We start from the raw sequence: 17899 nt of genomic DNA on the forward strand, positions 1-17899 counted from the left end.
CTGTATCTTGTAAAAATATTTTTAAATTGTAGCTCTAATAGTCCTTCAACGAACCCAAAACTTACAATTTGTAAAAATCTAATCGTTTAGCTACAATACTCCGTGTCGTATGTTGTGAACAACCCTGTATTTACCAAAATTAGAACTTAAGTATCTTGGGTAAGGAAGATTCAATATAATTTTATTTAATGAACCAAACCCCATTAAAACGTACGTCTATGAGGTATCGCATTCCTTACCCTGGGCAAAATGTAGGTCTTATAGCCATACAGCCTCCTGCCAAAAATGAAAAAGATCGCTCAACAAACAATCAAGATATTGGCTTGTATCCATCTTAAGTGGGACACCCTGTATGTTAATATGAAAAATAATAATTGTTATTATTACGTGAGGAATCTTCACACAAGAGATGGAATATGTTTTTTGAAACACTCGGTATACTTATTAAAATTTAGACGAAAACACTGTTCTTAAATGCGTAAATAATGTACTTACTAAGCTTAAAATAATTTCTTGTTTTTCTTAGGCACTTTCCGTTTACGTTTTTCGACCTCTCATGTTTTCATCCTCTGCAGATATTTTGTTGCTACCTTAAAATTAACTAAAATTGTTTTTCTTCAGCCAATTAGAGTGACACTGCGATAACCTGACTGGATCAAAAACCATCGAAATCAACAAAATTCTCGATAAAAATTTCGTATAAAAACCAAGCGCATTCGCTAGTTTCAGTATCAATCATCCTCTCTGAAAGTAAACAGACATATTGAGTTTGTTTTTTGCTTTAAGATGAAGTACTTTGTGATATTCGCTGTGGTCGCTACCCTTGCCAGGGCTAGCCCTTACACTTTCGGTAGCCAATATGGTGTGTATGAAGGTATCAACACTCCACAACACGTAGCAGATTTGTTGACTCATCAAGCTCACGGCTCCCAAATCTCTGACACCGAAGCTGCGATCCAGGAACTCCACTCTCATCTCCAACAACACCAAATCCACCACCCATACGATCCACTAGGCCAGATAGCCCACCATGAACAGACAGTCTCTGGTGTGGACGCCATCCACCACTTAGCTGACGACATCGAGCACAAAAACTTCAACTTTGACAAGGTAGCTAGCCCTGTAGCTGGACAATTCTCGCACGATTCTAGCTTCCAGCAGTTTCACGATGTTGTACAAGGTTCCGTAGCTGCTTTTGCCGGGGTTAAGGAAGTCCAACAAGAAGGAGCTGCTCACGGTGTTCACATTCCTGCCGTTTCCGGGTTCGATTCTGACGAGTTTAAAATCAAACTGCAAAAGTTCGTTGACGAATTCAACCAGGAAGACGTTGAACAGTAAGTAGATGTATATTTTTTCAGCTTATTCAACCATTTTCAACTATGGTGTAGCCCCTCACATATTTAGATACTCTCTTTGTTGTTGGGCTCATTGCTGTCTATTGTTGTCTATGCGGGCCCAAGTTATTCACGCTGATTTCCTAATATTATGGTCCCATTTCAGATTTGGTCTTCTTCTAGGTCTCCTAATTTTTCGTGCTGTAATTTTTATGGTCCATCTGTTGTCGGTCGTTTTTGCCAAGTGTCTTGTCCATTGCCATTTGAGGGATTTGATTCTGTGGATGACATCTATTACCTGGGTCTTTTGCAGTATCCATTCTAGTTTTTACGGTCTTTTTTGATTATTCCCAGCATATTTCGTTCCATTGATGACTGGTAGTACAGTCATGACCGAAGCTAGTAGGCTAGACCTAGCTGGTAGTACCAGTCATTGGTCGAATTGTTGGTCGAATGTTTTCTTTTTTAGATAAAGTGGCATTTTAGATTTGAATATGATAGAATGTTTCTTCGATCTTCCATCTTCTTCGATCTTCGTCAAATCATTTCACTGATGTTAAAAGTATTGTACAGGGTGTCCCATTTTCTTGTGTTTTATGGGGTTTCTCTCTCTCTCTCTCTCTATGAAGTTTATTCTCTTTAAAAAAAACATAAGTTTGAGTCATATTTCAAAAATTACAGCTTCCAGCAAAAAACTAACTAAACCAATGAATTATACGTAAAAAAATCTACGGGGTCCAGTTTTCACCTTTTCGATAAGTTATAACATAATCGACATACAAAGGCAGTCAAAAAATTCAACAATTCCAAATTCACCCTGTGTTTTAGGAACCAAGAGCGCTATATACAGCCATTTTTTAGTCTCTTAAAGAGCTATCTCTCTACTCATAAACTAACATACATAAATGAGATATCTTGTACAGGGTGTCCCATTTTTGTTAAAATCATAGGGTATCTCCCTTATTAGTAAAGATAGAAGAATGCGGTATGCACAAACCTATCCCAGTTTTTTGTTAAACGGAAGATGCTGTAAACAAAAATTTTATAGCCCTCTTCGTTTCTGAGCTACAGGGTTTTTTCGAAAAATTTCCAATTTGGGACAGCCCCCTATCTCCGTTATTGTGGATGATATCGAGAAGGTGAAAACCGATTCTTGTCGAAAATTTTACGTAGAATACAGTGGCGTAGTCTGTTTTTCTTCGTAAAAAATATTTTTAAAAATATGAACTAAAGTTATATTTTTTTTTCAAATGGAACACAAAAATAGTGAAAATAAATATAGAGTGAAATATATTTTTGAGAAGCTTATGGCAAGCCAGATCATATAGTTTATAAATATACAGGGTGTTTCATTTAAGAAAGCATAACTTTAGTTCATATCTTTAAAGATATTTTTTCGTAGAATAAAATACTACGCCACTGTATTCTACGTAAAAAGTTCTACAATAATCAGTTTTCACCTTCTCGATAACTTCAACAATAACAGAGATACAGAGGGTGATCCAAATTGCAAAATTTTCATAAAGACCCTGTAGCTCAGAAACGAAGAAAGCTATGAAAAGAAGAAGTGGGAAGGTTTGTGCAAAACGCACCCTTCTATCTTCACTAATAACGGAGATACTGTATGATTATTTATTATTACCGTAAAATTTCGATTTTTTTTGTAAAAATTATATTTTTTCTCATTTTTTTAGCGAAATCACCCACCACCACCACTGGATCAACCACCTCCACCACCTGTACCAATACGTTCACCAACAAGTCCAACAATTAGACGCCCAAATCACCCTTGTTCACCACCAAGGAGTACCTAGCCAAAGCATCTCCCACCTTCACCACGTCTACCAGTACTTGAAAACATTGGAACACCACCTCATTCAACAGGAATTGGCTCACCAATTGGCTATCTTGCAATTGCAAAAAGTAGTGGTGTACCACACTGCCAAAATTCAGCAAGATGTCGTCGCTGAGAATGTTAGCAATAATGTCCATCATGGAACCCATGAAGAAGTGCATCATTATCCCTCTGCTGGTACTTTAGGAGCACGTTGGACTGTTTAAAGTTGACGATTTTGGCTTGAGAATTGCGTTGACGATGATTTTTTGTATAATCGTATTTAATAAATGATATAATTTGAAGTAATTTTAGGGTTTTCTTTATTACTTATTAGTTTTCCTGTTCAAACAATTTCAGAAGTTACGTGTTCCTGGGTTCCAAATACATTGTGCAATCCTCACTGAGTTATTGATTTTATGGAAAGCACTGTTCATTAAAATGTTGTATCTTATGTTATAGGGCTTGTTTCTCTCTATAATATCCTGTCTCACAATGTACCGTTTGTGTCCGGGAAGGGTTCATAGTTTCATAGTTGTCGATTTTCGAAAGAAATCAGTACATGTATATTATTTCGTATATTTTTCATTTTATTGATTTTATGGAAAGCACTGTTCATTAAAATGTTGTATCTTATGTTATAGGGCTTGTTTCTCTCTATAATTTCCTGTCTCACAATGTACCGTTTGTGTCCGTGAAGGGTTCATAGTTTCATAGTTGTCGATTTTTGAAAGAAATCAGTACATGTATATTATTTCGTATATTTTTCATTTTATTGATTTTATGGAAAGCACTGTTCATTAAAATGTTGTATCCTATGTGATAGGGCTTGTTTCTCTCTATAATTTCCTGTCTCACAATGTACCGTTTGTGTCTGGGAAGGGTTCATAGTTTCATAGTTGTCGATTTTCGAAAGAAATCAGTACATCTATATTATTCCGTATATTTTTCATTTTATTTATTTTATGGAAAGCACTGTTCATTAAAATGTTGTATCTTATGTTATAGGGCTTGGTTCTCTCTATAATTTCCTGTCTCACAATGTACCGTTTGTGTCAGTGAAGGGTTCACAGTTTCATAGTTGTCGATTTTTGAAAGAAATCAGTACATGTATATTATTTCGTACATTTTTCATTTTATTGATTTTATGGAAAGCACTGTTCATTAAAATGTTGTATTCTATGTTATACGGCTTGTTTCTCTCTACAATTTCCTGTCTCACAATGTACCGTTTGTGTCCGGGAAGGGTTCATAGTTTCATAGTTGTCGATTTTCGAAAGAAATCAGTACATGTATATTATTTCGTATATTTTTCATTTTATTGTTTTTATGGAAAGCACTGTTCATTAAAATGTTGTATCCTATGTGATAGGGCTTGTTTCTCTCTACAATTTCCTGTCTCGCAATGTACCGTTTGTGTCCGGGAAGGGTTCATAGTTTCATAGTTGTCGATTTTCGAAAGAAATCAGTACATGTATATTATTTCGTATATGTTTCATTTTATTCATTTTATAATCAAGATCACTCAAATTAAATGGACCAAGGAACACGTCTATTTCTCTAAGAACTGTCTATAGTTTTGGCCATTTGACTTTGTCAAAAGTTTTTCGATAGTCTATGAAAGAAAGATACGGCGTTAAATCTAACGCACATATATCAATATTTGTTGACGTATTCCTGGACTTCTTGTGAATCTTGCGCCCATAAAACGAGAAAAATGTAGCATTTATTAATTTTCTGGTAAATTTGTATTAATGCTGCTGGTAGAGACTTTGTTTGTTGCCAGGTTAGTGTTGTATTAAGTGGCCTGTTTATAAATTGACGGTTGCTGTCAATCGAGATCAGATTTTTGTAAAAAAAAACGCATTTCGCACACACATATTCGGCACATGTTCGAGTACTTGTCCATTAAAATAAAGGAAATATAAAAAAAGCTGAAGAAGTACGACAAAAGTTACTTCCATCTAAAAGTCAATCCATATTATTACTCAAAATCTCTATTGTATTTCATGGTTGTTACCTATAAAAGTTAGAGGGAATTATGGCATCTTAATTCCCGTTAATAATGTCCCAAGGGAGTTGAATGACTCTATCACAAAGCATCTCTCCCCCTTTAGAACTTTTTCTTTAATGGCCATAAGCGGGAGTAAAAGACCAACCGTCCGAACAAACACTAGAGGCGCCACCGGTCATCAAACGGTGTAAAAATTGCGAAAATTTAATCATCTAATTTTGACACAAGGGGTCGCGCTTAACTTTTTCAATTTTAATTCAATATTCATTGTTTTCAAACTATATTATTAGACTTTGTTGTATTTTGTGAATGTATAAATGTTTTCTTAGTATAAAGTTGCATTATAGTAATTTAAATTATATTACATACATATATTTAAGATTCAAATATTATGACATATATGTCAGTTGCCGTCTAAAATGTCATCTTGATAACAAAAAGTTAGTTATTGTCAAAAGTAGTTAAAATCATGTTAAAATATTAAAATTTACAAGTTATAATTAGATATTTTATATTATTTCAACAACAAACACATAATAGTACAGCGTAATGTTGATATGCAGGTCCAAAACAAAAGTGCCGTTATATTTTTCAGTTTTCGTTGTCAGCCGCGGAAGTTTCAGTGATTTTAGTGTTGTCGGATATTTTTATTTGTGAAATAGAAATATTGCGTTTGGATCGCAAAACTAAAAGTGGAAGTTTTATTGCAATGTAAGTAAGCGTTCGTCCATTTTATATTATACTTTTTTCATGCCTACGACAAATATACATATATTGAAATTTTATAATTCGTTTTATTTAAAAAATGTTAGAAAACAAGCTTGTAATCCTGTAATTGACATAATTGTTATATAATATATTCCATTTAAATGTAATATATTACTCTACAATTAAAAAAATGTAAATTTAAAAAATATATTAAAAATATATACAGGCATCAGAGAATAGGTACATTAAAGAAATGCTAACTTCATGTTAAAAAATGGAAATAGACGCCACCTGGTGTCGCCTGGCAGTACTAGCTAAATTGAGGGGAATTGGAAGGGCGGGGCTTAAAAGAGGGGAAATTTTTAAAAAAATATTTTTATAAGTATCACTGACTTATGTTTAAAGTTAATAAACATATTTTTTATTACTTTAATATAATTTAATGTATTAAAAAATATGTCTATTAACTTTACACAGCAAATCAATGATATTATTAAAGACTTATTATTTTCAGAGAAAATTCATAGTAAATAAATTACACATTAGTAAACAATGTCATTTTTTTTAGAGCTGCGATTTATATTACAATAAAAAAATAATATATTGAAATATTTTAACAATGAAAAAGAATATCCCGGAACCTGAAAAAGAAAGATGATCAATTAATGACTTAAATTAGTTCAAAATACATTTTGCAAATAACTAGTGAATTGGAAAGATAAACATACTATTAAAAAGACATTTTAGTAGTATGTTATCATCTATTTACTGATAATACATTACATAAGTATATAATAGGTAAATAACATGCATAAGGCACTATGATACAACTACCTATATCATGATAACACACTAATATGACAAAAAATATATGCCAATTTAAATTCCATTAATGATCTAATGAAACACTATCTAGCCTCAATGCATGCCATTCCAAAGGCAAAAAAAAGTGTTATACCAAATAAATATAAGCTGAATAACATAAACCAAACCAACGTACATAAACAACCAAAAAATGCATCAAAAAATACTTTTATCAGATCATACTGTTGGATATATTATGTATTTTATATATCGCACATCCCGTTCAAAAGTTTACTCACTCAAAATAGAGAATATAGAGAACATTGTCAGGAGAAGTAAAAGAAAATTTAAGTTAAGGCAATATGCTCCTTTTTGCATATTAACGGCCAAATAATATAATGTTGATTTAATAACAGATAATTATTACATATTTAAGTAGGTTTAGCAATAATTAACAATACATATAATATAACAACTTACATGTACCAGCTTAAGTATTACTTTAAAAATAAATATTTTATTTATAAAGTTTTCGCGCCATACAAAATAGGTGATAAATCGATCTCACATTTATTGATCAGCTGATTGACAGAAACAGTGCAGCCACAGATAAAAATATAGTTTTTACATTTTATTGTGTATTACCAATGATAGAAAAATTAGATATGTCGACTCTTTTTACTTTGAATATTTTTAATCGTGATTTGATTTTTTTCAGAAATTTTGTTTCTATTCACCCCTATGTTTCTATTCACCCCATTTTACGGTACGTTTACATCTTAGTTGTATTTACGAATAAAGTATTTGTGTGTAATTTCTGACTTACCAATTAACTGAATAATCGCATTAAATACATCCAAATGGTAATTTAATATTGTAAAAAAGCAAAATTGTTTTAAATCACTTGCCAGGACAGTCCGGCCAGCTTCTTTGTTGACAAAATGGCCGCGGTATCATGATTTAAGCAATGTGAGTGACAAAGAAAGCCAATGCCTGGCAGATGTTGCTTTCTTTGTCGTTGGTCCTGGCACGTTTAAATTTGACTGTTGCCTGTTTTCCCATATAAGTGACACCCCCGTGACAGGCATTAATTGAAATTTTTTGAGTGCGAACAAACACGAGAGGCGCTTTATTATTTATTTACTTTCATTTCTTAACATGATAGACGAAGTTCTAAAGGGGGATGTTTTGTGGACTCTATATTTATGGTTAGAGTAACCATGACGATAATAAACTTATATTAATTCACCAATAAATAAACTTTGTTGTTATTTCTGTTATTCGTAATTATATTTAAACGAACAACAACAAATATATAAATAAACCTATTTAAAAAAAATCGCAACAATTGTTTTTTGACCTCCCGCTAAGCAACTTGTGCATCCAACACAAATAAACTTATTTATCTCTTCGGGATAAGAAGGCGTTGAAAACACAAGAAATCAACAGTAAGTCTTGTCACAGCATCAGAGAAACATCAATAATTTCTCCAGTATGAAGTTTATTTTACTATTTTTCGTTGCTTTTGCCAGCGCAAACTTGTTTGAAGGTAATTTGAAAGAAGTCAGGGTAGATGGCGATCAAAGAATAGTTATCAAATGTCCTAAAAGTATAGTGATTATTACCAAAACTCGAAGCGATGACAGGGGTCTTAAATTGATCACTAAGGAAGCAGGAAAACCTGTTGAATATGTGCTGATAGATAGAAACAAGAATATTGTAAAGAAAGGGGTGGTGAATGATGAAAATGAAGATGAATTGAGTGAAGATGATCGCAAGGTATGTGTTTTAGTACTTTTTAATAAGTGGTAAAGTTTATATCTTGAAAATGATCAATTATTGAAGAACAAATTAATGGAAAAATACCGCGTGCGTCTCAAAAGTGGCTCACCACTATAACATTTTTATTTTTTCAGTTAGGTTGTAAAAAAACGACATTTGGCATGATAGTATACGAGATAAATTAGGATTGATTCACATATTCAATTGTTTTCGGTGACTTCCTGTTTCACCGGAAATGACTACAGATTTTAATTTTTAAATTTTTTACTTTGTTCGATAGAAAATGACACTCTGAATAGAATAACATATCATATGTCAACTTTTGACACTTTTGCATATGGTTTATTTGAATTTGTAACATGCGGTTCATAACGACAATTTGACTCGAAATACCCAGTGTATGGTATGAAATTATTCGTAAAAAAGGCTTTTTCCAAATATGCTAATGCGCCACCCTCGTTCAATTTGAAAAAAATGAGATATGAATAAAAAAAACCATTTGGACATATTTCAACAGGCCAGGAGAAGACAATAAAAACATTAGACGATCAAATCTATTTTATCAAAGCTCCTTGATTGCAAATTAGTGTTTATAACCGCCATGACACTCTAGTTTGAAATTTAAAATACGATTTTTTAAGCGAGAATGTCAAAAGTTGACATATGATATGTCATTCTATTCAGAATGTCATTTTCTATCGAATAAAGTAAAAAAATGCAGAGAGGAGGGCCAATTTACAAAATAAAAAAAAAAAAAAAAAAAAAAAAAAAAAAAAAAAAAAAAAGAAAACAAAATTGAAAATTTTTTTTTTTTTTTTTTTTTTATTTTTAAAAAAATTCTCGTTTTTTTAACTGAGAAAATAAAAAAGTTATAGTGGTGAGCTACTTTTGAGATTCAACCGGTATATTTTTCAGCCGTTTTTTCTCTCGCTTCCTAGCCCGACTCCTTACGCACTGCTCCACAGTAACTTGCTTAGCGATAAACAATAGAACAGTATAAAAGCAAAAACAGGGTTACAGTATAAACACTATCTGACGATTGAACTGGCGCTCGGTAGCGTGTGACAATAACGCCTGTTCACCTTGTGACGTAGCGACCAACCTGCGCATTTTTCTCATTGCCCTTGATATTATATGTACGCATGTCTATTGGGCTAAACTCTATCCATGATACAAAGCAATAACAAGGTATGATATTGCGAAGGTTGGTCACTACGTCAAAGGTGATAAACGGCACCATTGGTCGCAAGCTCCGCGCGCCATTTCAATGCAAACGATACATAATAAATGTGGAAAATTAATTTTCATGTCAAGTCCGCATGAATTGACATAATTTTCGGGGTTTGTATCTAATTCTTCCCTATTTCTAGGTCTTTTTTTTATCTAGTGGCAATTGACACATATGGGTATTTTTTTGTTGGGATATGACGTCACAGGTGGTATGCGAAAACTTAACGAAATTGGAGCGCTATCGATCATACGTTGTTCCTTTGATACCATGTACCTTATATATACTATATATCTTCTTAGTGACTGACATTACTGATTAATCACGACTCTGCTCAAACCACTCAAGTTAAGAAGCTCAATTTTGGCTACAGGTTGATTCTTCGGGCGTAGACCTTTCGATAAAAGGCCGATATTTCTGGATAATTCCAGTCGAAGAGGGTGAAAGCACCCCTTCAATTTTACCAATATTTTTTATTTTAAAAACGGTAAAAAAAAAAAAAAAAACGTATATTTTATTTTGTTGTTTTTACATATTTTACATTTCTTATTACACATGCTAACATGGGTGTTATTCGGACTTGTCATAGACTTCCAATCACGATCTGCTTAACAGCTCTCTCAAGCTGACTTATTGGCCATAATCAGCAATGACCTTCTCGGGTCTGTAGACGCGTTCCGATAGAGGATTTTTCGAATTCAAGTTCCGACGAGGTGAAAAGCACGCCCTCAAATGTCTTACAATATATATTTAAAAACAAAAAAAAAAAAAAAAAAAAAAAAATATTTTATTTTTGTTTTTTTTACATTTTTTTTTTTTTTTTTTTTTTTTTTTTAAATCAAAAAGTTATACAGGCTGTGTTTACGAAAAAATATCGGTCATTGATTACAATCACGATCTGCCTAAGCGACTTCGACTCCGTAAAAAAGCTGATTATGGAAACATTTTGCTCATGTAGAGTTTCGATTGGATTAATATTCGGAACGTCGGTTCTAGGGGGCCGAAACCTATCCCCTCAAATATTTAACAATATTTTTTATTTAAAACCCGGTGAGTTTTTTCGGAAAAACTCTTAAAACAGATTTTATTTTTGTTTTTTTAATATTCTAGATTTTTTTTTACTAATTCCCTACTAACAGGGTGGTTTCACTAAAATTTGACCACTGCATCATCATCGACCGATTCGGCTTAAACTGCTTGACGTTTTAAGCCTGATTTTTGGCAAACGGAATAACTGTGTAGTGTAGAGGTTCGATAAGACGCGGGGTTATCGGATCTGCATATCCACGGGCTCGATGAAAACCCCTCATCCGAATATTTACTACATATTTGTTATTAGAACACACGGTTAGTCTTTCGGCGAAACGCTTGGACACGCATAATTTATTGGGTTTTCTACATATATTGAATTTTTAAAAAATCATACAGGTGATTCCAAAAAGTCTTGGGTAATTTCTTACACGATTCTGCTGTAAAACTGCTTGACGTAAAGCTTATTTTTCGCGCAAACGGATTTTCGTTAACGTTGTCACAATATCCACGAGCATGAGACTACCCTCAATTCAAGTTTAAGAGTTATATACATCGGCATATTGTTTTTCTCATGCTGCATAATGTGAGAAATTTTATCCAGTTTGTATGTTCAAGGAAATGATGTGCTTTGCTTTATCATATCACCATTACAAATGATTAATTTCGACGCGCGATCAGTTTTCTTATTATAATATCTACTCTTAAATAGACAGCGGGCTCTCTCTGCCAACTTCTCTTAACCATATTTTAAAACATGTTTTCTTCCCGACTTATATTAACAGTTGTAATATTTCTTACATCTGCATATGACTTTACTGTCGATCTAATAGTCTAGAGATCGACACCTCGGTTAAGCTCCATCAGAATCAAACGCGAGTTAGCCAGCATGGATAAAATATTAGGTGACAATATTCAGAAAACCAAGGAATGATTATCTGCAAAAACCGTATTTTCTCTACTGCCGATGCCGATCAAAAATCATGCCGACCTGGGAACAATTCAACTCTGTTTTTTACACAAGTTTGAAAAGCAAGTGCCTTGACGTTGCATCACTTGAATCAGATTGCATCGGATACCACTTATCGGTAACTATTCTCTCGCGACTACATGAACTGCTCGTAATTTGGAAACAAAATTTAATTGAACAAAATTACTCTTATACCAAAGTCAACCTCGTTAAAGCGCACTTGCAAGTAGAGATGGGCACGTGTATTATAACTGATCTAGTTATTTTAATAAGCACTGATACTTACGTATTTTTATGTAAATTAACGTAGAATTTTATCACTACTTCTCATGATAAAATAAACGATATAAATAACGACACGTAGCGTTGGCCGTCGGAAGGAAAAACGAAGTCGTGCGCTCGCAACCACGAAATCTCTTTGCTGTGAACAAGCCAATTCCAAACAACATAGTTATGGATGGAAAATGTATTTTCGTCAACTCGATACAGTGGCGAGGAAAACGGACCAACGGAGGGGGAAAGCGGTACGGACGAACGCTAGTGCTATCGGTCGATACCGTCATGTCGTATTTACCACGCTTAAAAAAATAGGATAATTATTAAACAGAGCAGGTTTTTTGAAACCTTGAGGGCTACGCCTGGCGGTGCGAGCATAACGGCAGTGGGAAAAGAACGTGCTAATCGGTCGATTGTCGTATGGACTCGCAACGGTTGGAGGAGCAGTCTTTTAGATTATTGTTGTCAAACTGTACGGCATAACAGGGCGGCGGTGGAGATAATCGGTGTGGGAAAGGAACGCTGCTGCATCGGTCGTTTGTCGATGGAGGTTCGAAACGGGTTGGAGAATAACGGATCAGTTGTTTTAGATACTTCGTGTTTCAATGTTTACGAGTCATACGCGCCGGAGGAGTCGAAATATCTATGCGCTGTATGTCAGTACATTACTTATTAAGTTTCAGATATTTAGGTAATTTATTTTTCTGGAAAATTTTCAGCTAAGATTGTAAGCATTTCTTTAACAATGAACCGGTATTGTTTTAAAAACTGTCATATTGACTTATCCGACTGACTTAAGCCCTTGACCTAAAACACCTGATTTTTGTAAAACTGATTGACTTTAGTGTGTAAGAGGTTCGATAGAAGGGGATTTTTTCGAACACTCGAATTCCTCCTAAGGGGGTGAACTAATTGAAATATGTAGAATATTTTCTATTTAAAAACCGAGTTCGAGTTTTTCGGAAAAAGCTCTTGTTATCCGTATATCTTTATTAATGTTGCCTGTTTAACAATTATAAATACTAAGATTTTTTAAACTAATATACAGCCCAGTGTTCATTAATAAGACTGAAGTAATCACTATATCTGTAAATGCTGGTTTTAAAGCTATTTTTGCAACGGATTGACTGTGGGTTGAGGTTTCGATAAGGAGGGGTTTGGTTTGGTTTAAATTAAATTACTATGTTCGTGGTCTCCGTGTTGATGTGTCATAGTTGTTATTTAAAAAACGGTTAGTCTTTGGGAAAAACGCTTGGACAGCAATAAGTTCTTTGTGTTTTTCCTCTCTATTTTGGAATTTCTTTAAAATCATACAGTGATGTCAAAAAAGTGAGTATTGATTTACCGATTCCCTGCGTAACTGCTCGACGTTAGGAAGCTTATTTTTGGTAAATGTGAGGAAATTTTGTCCAGTTTGTATTGTTAATGGATCTTGTTTTTTGCTTATGCATCACCCTTGAACGTTATTAATTCGAACTCGCAGCGAACGGTCCGCCGATGTACACGCCTAGTTAGAGTGTAATTATTCGAACTTAGTGATGTACTTGGTATTCTTATATTTTTATCTACAATTTTCATATATTGCACTTTTTTTGACGAAATGGTAATTCATAACTATAGCTTGCGCGTCGAGTGAGATGAACCTGTACACTGCCTACGCAATCGGGATCTATCGGATGAGTGGGCAGGGGTACGTCTCGCAATGTGTAAGGATATAGACGAGTGGCTCTCTCGCTCTCTATTTTTTATCTCCGATATTTGTACACAGCTCTTATTTAGTAATAACCACCGATTTTTAGAGAATATTTTGATACACAATCGATATTTAGAACTGTTTTGACACTGGAATTACTAACCACCGAGACGTTTTCTTGTTGAACTTGCAAACTGCAGTTAATACGTACCCGTGGCAGTATTATATACACGTTCTACTCTTTCGTAATTTGCAGTAAAATAAAGAAACTTTATTTAGCTTTCTTTTAGTGTTTCTTTTATCACGTATAACGTTTCACTTTATCTAAAATACAGTTTCATCTAATACTTGACAGTAAACTTAAGTAGTTTGTTTATACACAGTATCTTGAATATAACAGGGGCTGGATATACTTTGTAACTTAAATAATTGTGATTTTAGACCTGAGATCAAGTTATTTACCTTCTACTGATAAGAAAAATATACTTGGAAAAATTCGTGATTACAACAAACCATTGCACACATTGCAAGAAGATTACTATTCGGAGTTGTATGATGACGATAGGAGTCCTACAGGAAAATGGACTAACTCCAGGACTACAAACGGATTTGACGAACTCTATGATAAGAATAAAGATTTGGAAATTTTCAAGATTTGACAACTGTAGTAAGGGTTCCTAGTTCAAACAGCCGCACAGTGTGGTATTTGACACAGATAGTTTATCGAAATTTTTTTACGTAGACCTTATATAATTATTGTATTCAATTAAGAGGAAATAATATGAACAAACAATAAAGGATACTCTCTTCTCAAAAAAGAAGAAAATCACTGTTCCACGTTTTCACAAGCCCCGTCTCACTAATGCCAGTAGTATATATATATCGCAACTAATACTACTTATGCTACGACTGATCCGCAGCAATGCCCATACCACTAAAAATGCTACTAATAAACTCTCAAAATTGTGCCTATCTGCTTATAGGCACTTAATGGACGCTTTTACAAATGCCATCGCGGTTACACTCGCATTAGTTTCACTGAATGGCAATTCAGAGCGAACCAAGAATGTTTTTTCCACTTTATCAGCAAAGTCGCAAAAGTCAGTTTTTATTTTACTGTATGAAAGTCCAAAGTTTACTAAGGTAAAACGTATATAGACCATATGCTGAATTCTTCGAAAAGCGCATCGTAAGTATAATAAAAATGTCCAAATTTACATCAAATTTTCTGACGCTTAACTTTTAGTTGGCAAAAAAATCTAGTATAGAGAATCAAAAATATCGTTTTTGTAGAATACATACCTGCAGCTTTTTGAGCCATTTTCAATCAAACAATAATATAACGTAAAAAGAGCAAAGAACAATCAAAATTTTAATTTAAAAACATAAATTTATGCCCTTTGCACCTGCTTTCATAGTGAGAAGTACACTTTGACGTTTCGTTTGAACCAAATTATTAACACACCTAAACAATTCTAAAACTTTATTAAAAAATTATTTAATTTTCTTTTTGGGAATTTAACGCATTTGCTTTTTCGATTTTCGATCACCTTTTTCAATGCTCATACCCACGGTGCGACGAATCACAGGTGTCACAGTTTATACAGATTATAACACTTTGTTTTTCTTTAGTTTTTTTCGTGTTCTTCCGGAATCCGACTTGCTAGTTTGGGACGTAGTTTTGCGCAAATCATAGCCATCTAAATTACTGACACAGCGCCATGACCGGGCACAGTTATTAGAGGATATCCGGAAAAAGCCGAATAGAGTGCAAGTCGCGTATTTACGCGACCTTAACTCATGGTTACGATATGCGCGATTCAATTTTTAACGCAACACGCGCGAATAACGTTACCGCCTGACTTAATTGCGGATCAGTGTACACCAAGCGCTCTTTCTAACCTCTGATAACGTTTAAAACTTGCTTAAATGGGCATGTGCAGGTATTGACAACCGGGGCCGGACGGCGAGATTCTTAATTTAGGTTATGTTTGAATTGTGTTGAATTATTGCTTTAGTATTATATTAGAGCAAATTTGATATTTGAAGTAGCTGGGATTAGTTTAATTAAATAATATGGCCCAAAATATGGATTCACCTCTTCCAATATTAAAGAACCTATAGGCTTAGGTTTACAGCATATGACGACTTAGAGAATTCGTTCGAATTCCCTTCTAAGAGAATTTGGTGCTTGTTGCCCTAAACCCACTAGTAGAACAGACGTTGAACAATAAACCACTGGAAATAAGCACTTAAGCCCTTTAGTTTTAAAAAAATTAAAAAAAAAAAAAAAAAAAAAAAAAAAAAAAAAAAAAAAAAAAAATTGTTAAGTTTAAAAATAGCGGACGCGACCCGAACAGAATTCTTTCCGATCCGAGAACTATAAATGAAGAGAGCTAATACCACCTCACGTAAGGAAATAACAGCTAGCCCTTTTAACGTCCAATGCACCGCTATTTGGTTTAGCGATATCTCTCTATTCAGCTGTTTATTGTTATTTTACGTGAGTTTATCTTTGCGCACAGGAAATTACTCGTTGACATCGTCATAAAACAATCTTATTCGCCGTGACACGATTAGGAGATGAGATTATTTATTGATATATAGTGTAACTAATCTGTGATAAGTTCTAACTATTTTGCTCAGGCTAGTATTTTCAATTTACTTACTCTCCGTGCTGATTATTGAGCATGTTATAATAGCAGTTACTAACTGTCGACGTGCCATGGCTGTTAAAATACTAAGTTTGTATCAAGCATTGGAAACTTATCTTGTCGTCGGTATGCTTTTCGTATCTTACGCCGGTTAAAAGACCCATCGTTAGTTTTAATATATCTCTATTGCTTTCAAATGAACAAGGGGGGCTTAATTTAAGCACTTTTGGACAAAACATTTTTATGACGAATGAATTTTTCGGTACCACACACTTGCATTTCGGGTCAGTGTGTCGTTTATTAAGCATGTACATTTCAATAAATAAAGAGTAAAAACCTCGACGAGAGGAGTTCCATTTCAAAATCAACCCTGCGCCACTTGGAGATTACCGCATAATATTAATAGTCAAAATACTATAAGTCCTGTAAACCGCATTACCTTTGAACTTTCGCGCAGTTACGACGCGGTCATTCTTTTCTAGTGTCTTCTAGTGTCAATTTTATTAGAATGTTAAGTTCAGACTATGCAGGCCTTTGTCTGACGCCATGCAGACTCTCTATCAGAACAGCCTATGAGCGAATTTTGTAAACGCACATAATTTAAACAAGAATTAAAAATACTATTGTGCGATCTAGTTACTATCCGTCTCGAGATTTGTTGCTTTTATTTTTGGCTTTAATGAGCAAAATCGTATGTATGTATGAACGCATATACGAATGCAGAAATACAATATGACTGATCGGTACTCAATAGTCATAGGTGTAAGTTTTTGTGGTTAAGATAATACTTTAAAAAAAAATAAAATAGTGGTAACTCCTGTGTTTTGGACAGATTTATGATTAGCTTCTGTTATTGCAGTTAAACATTATTTATATAATAATTTTTTTTTTTTAATATTATAATACTTAGTTACTATTAGCTAATACTGTAATGGTTTTGTTTTTATAATTTTAATTGATTTTCGAAAAATTCGTTTTCCAAATTTTATTATTTAATCTTTACCATCTATTCCGTATTCTGTATTTGCTATTTGTAAACAAACTTCGCGAACACATGGTTTCAATTTAGTTTTAACAGAAAAAGAAAAAAAAAAAAAAACGATATTTTTTTATTTATTAACTGTTTCTTATGTATTTTGATACTATAATTCATTATTTAACAGTAACATACTCACAACATACGAGAATATTTATGTTTCCATGTATTCTACACGTATTTATAATCGATTATCAACTAGCGGTGACCCGTCTTATTTCGCTCCGTGATGTCTCTAAATAGAGACGGCAGTTGCGTCTACTCTCTCTAGAAATGTCAAGAGGTGATGACATGTTACTTTTGTCAATTATGAAATTATATTAAACTATTAAATATAAAAAAAAAAAAAAAAAACTTGTTTATTATTTTTTTCTATTCACGAAAGTTAAGAGTTACTTGATTAATCGATCGGCTAGTTTCGGCACCTCCCCTCTCCCACCCCCAATTCTCCAGTAACTTTTTTTGCGAAAAAAAAAAAAAAAAAAAATTATTTGGTAAAAAAATAACGGTCAAAATTCAAATCTCGTCCTCTTTTTT

General features: G+C 33.6%; 1 protein-coding gene across 1 annotated transcript; it reads left to right on the forward strand.

The window, feature by feature from the left end:
- Window positions 1-716: 716 nt before the first annotated feature.
- Window positions 717-3477, forward strand: LOC115886624. The gene is made up of 2 exons (XM_030905866.1): window positions 717-1334; window positions 3029-3477. The coding sequence occupies exons 1-2, from the start codon at window positions 787-789 to the stop codon at window positions 3393-3395; spliced, it is 915 nt and encodes a 304-aa protein (XP_030761726.1). The 5' UTR covers window positions 717-786; the 3' UTR covers window positions 3396-3477.
- Window positions 3478-17899: the final 14422 nt, after the last annotated feature.

The sequence above is a fragment of the Sitophilus oryzae genome, unplaced genomic scaffold (genome assembly GCF_002938485.1).
Source record: "Sitophilus oryzae breed Bouriz unplaced genomic scaffold, Soryzae_2.0 scaffold_494_pilon_pilon, whole genome shotgun sequence".
Lineage (NCBI taxonomy): Eukaryota > Metazoa > Arthropoda > Insecta > Coleoptera > Curculionidae > Sitophilus > Sitophilus oryzae.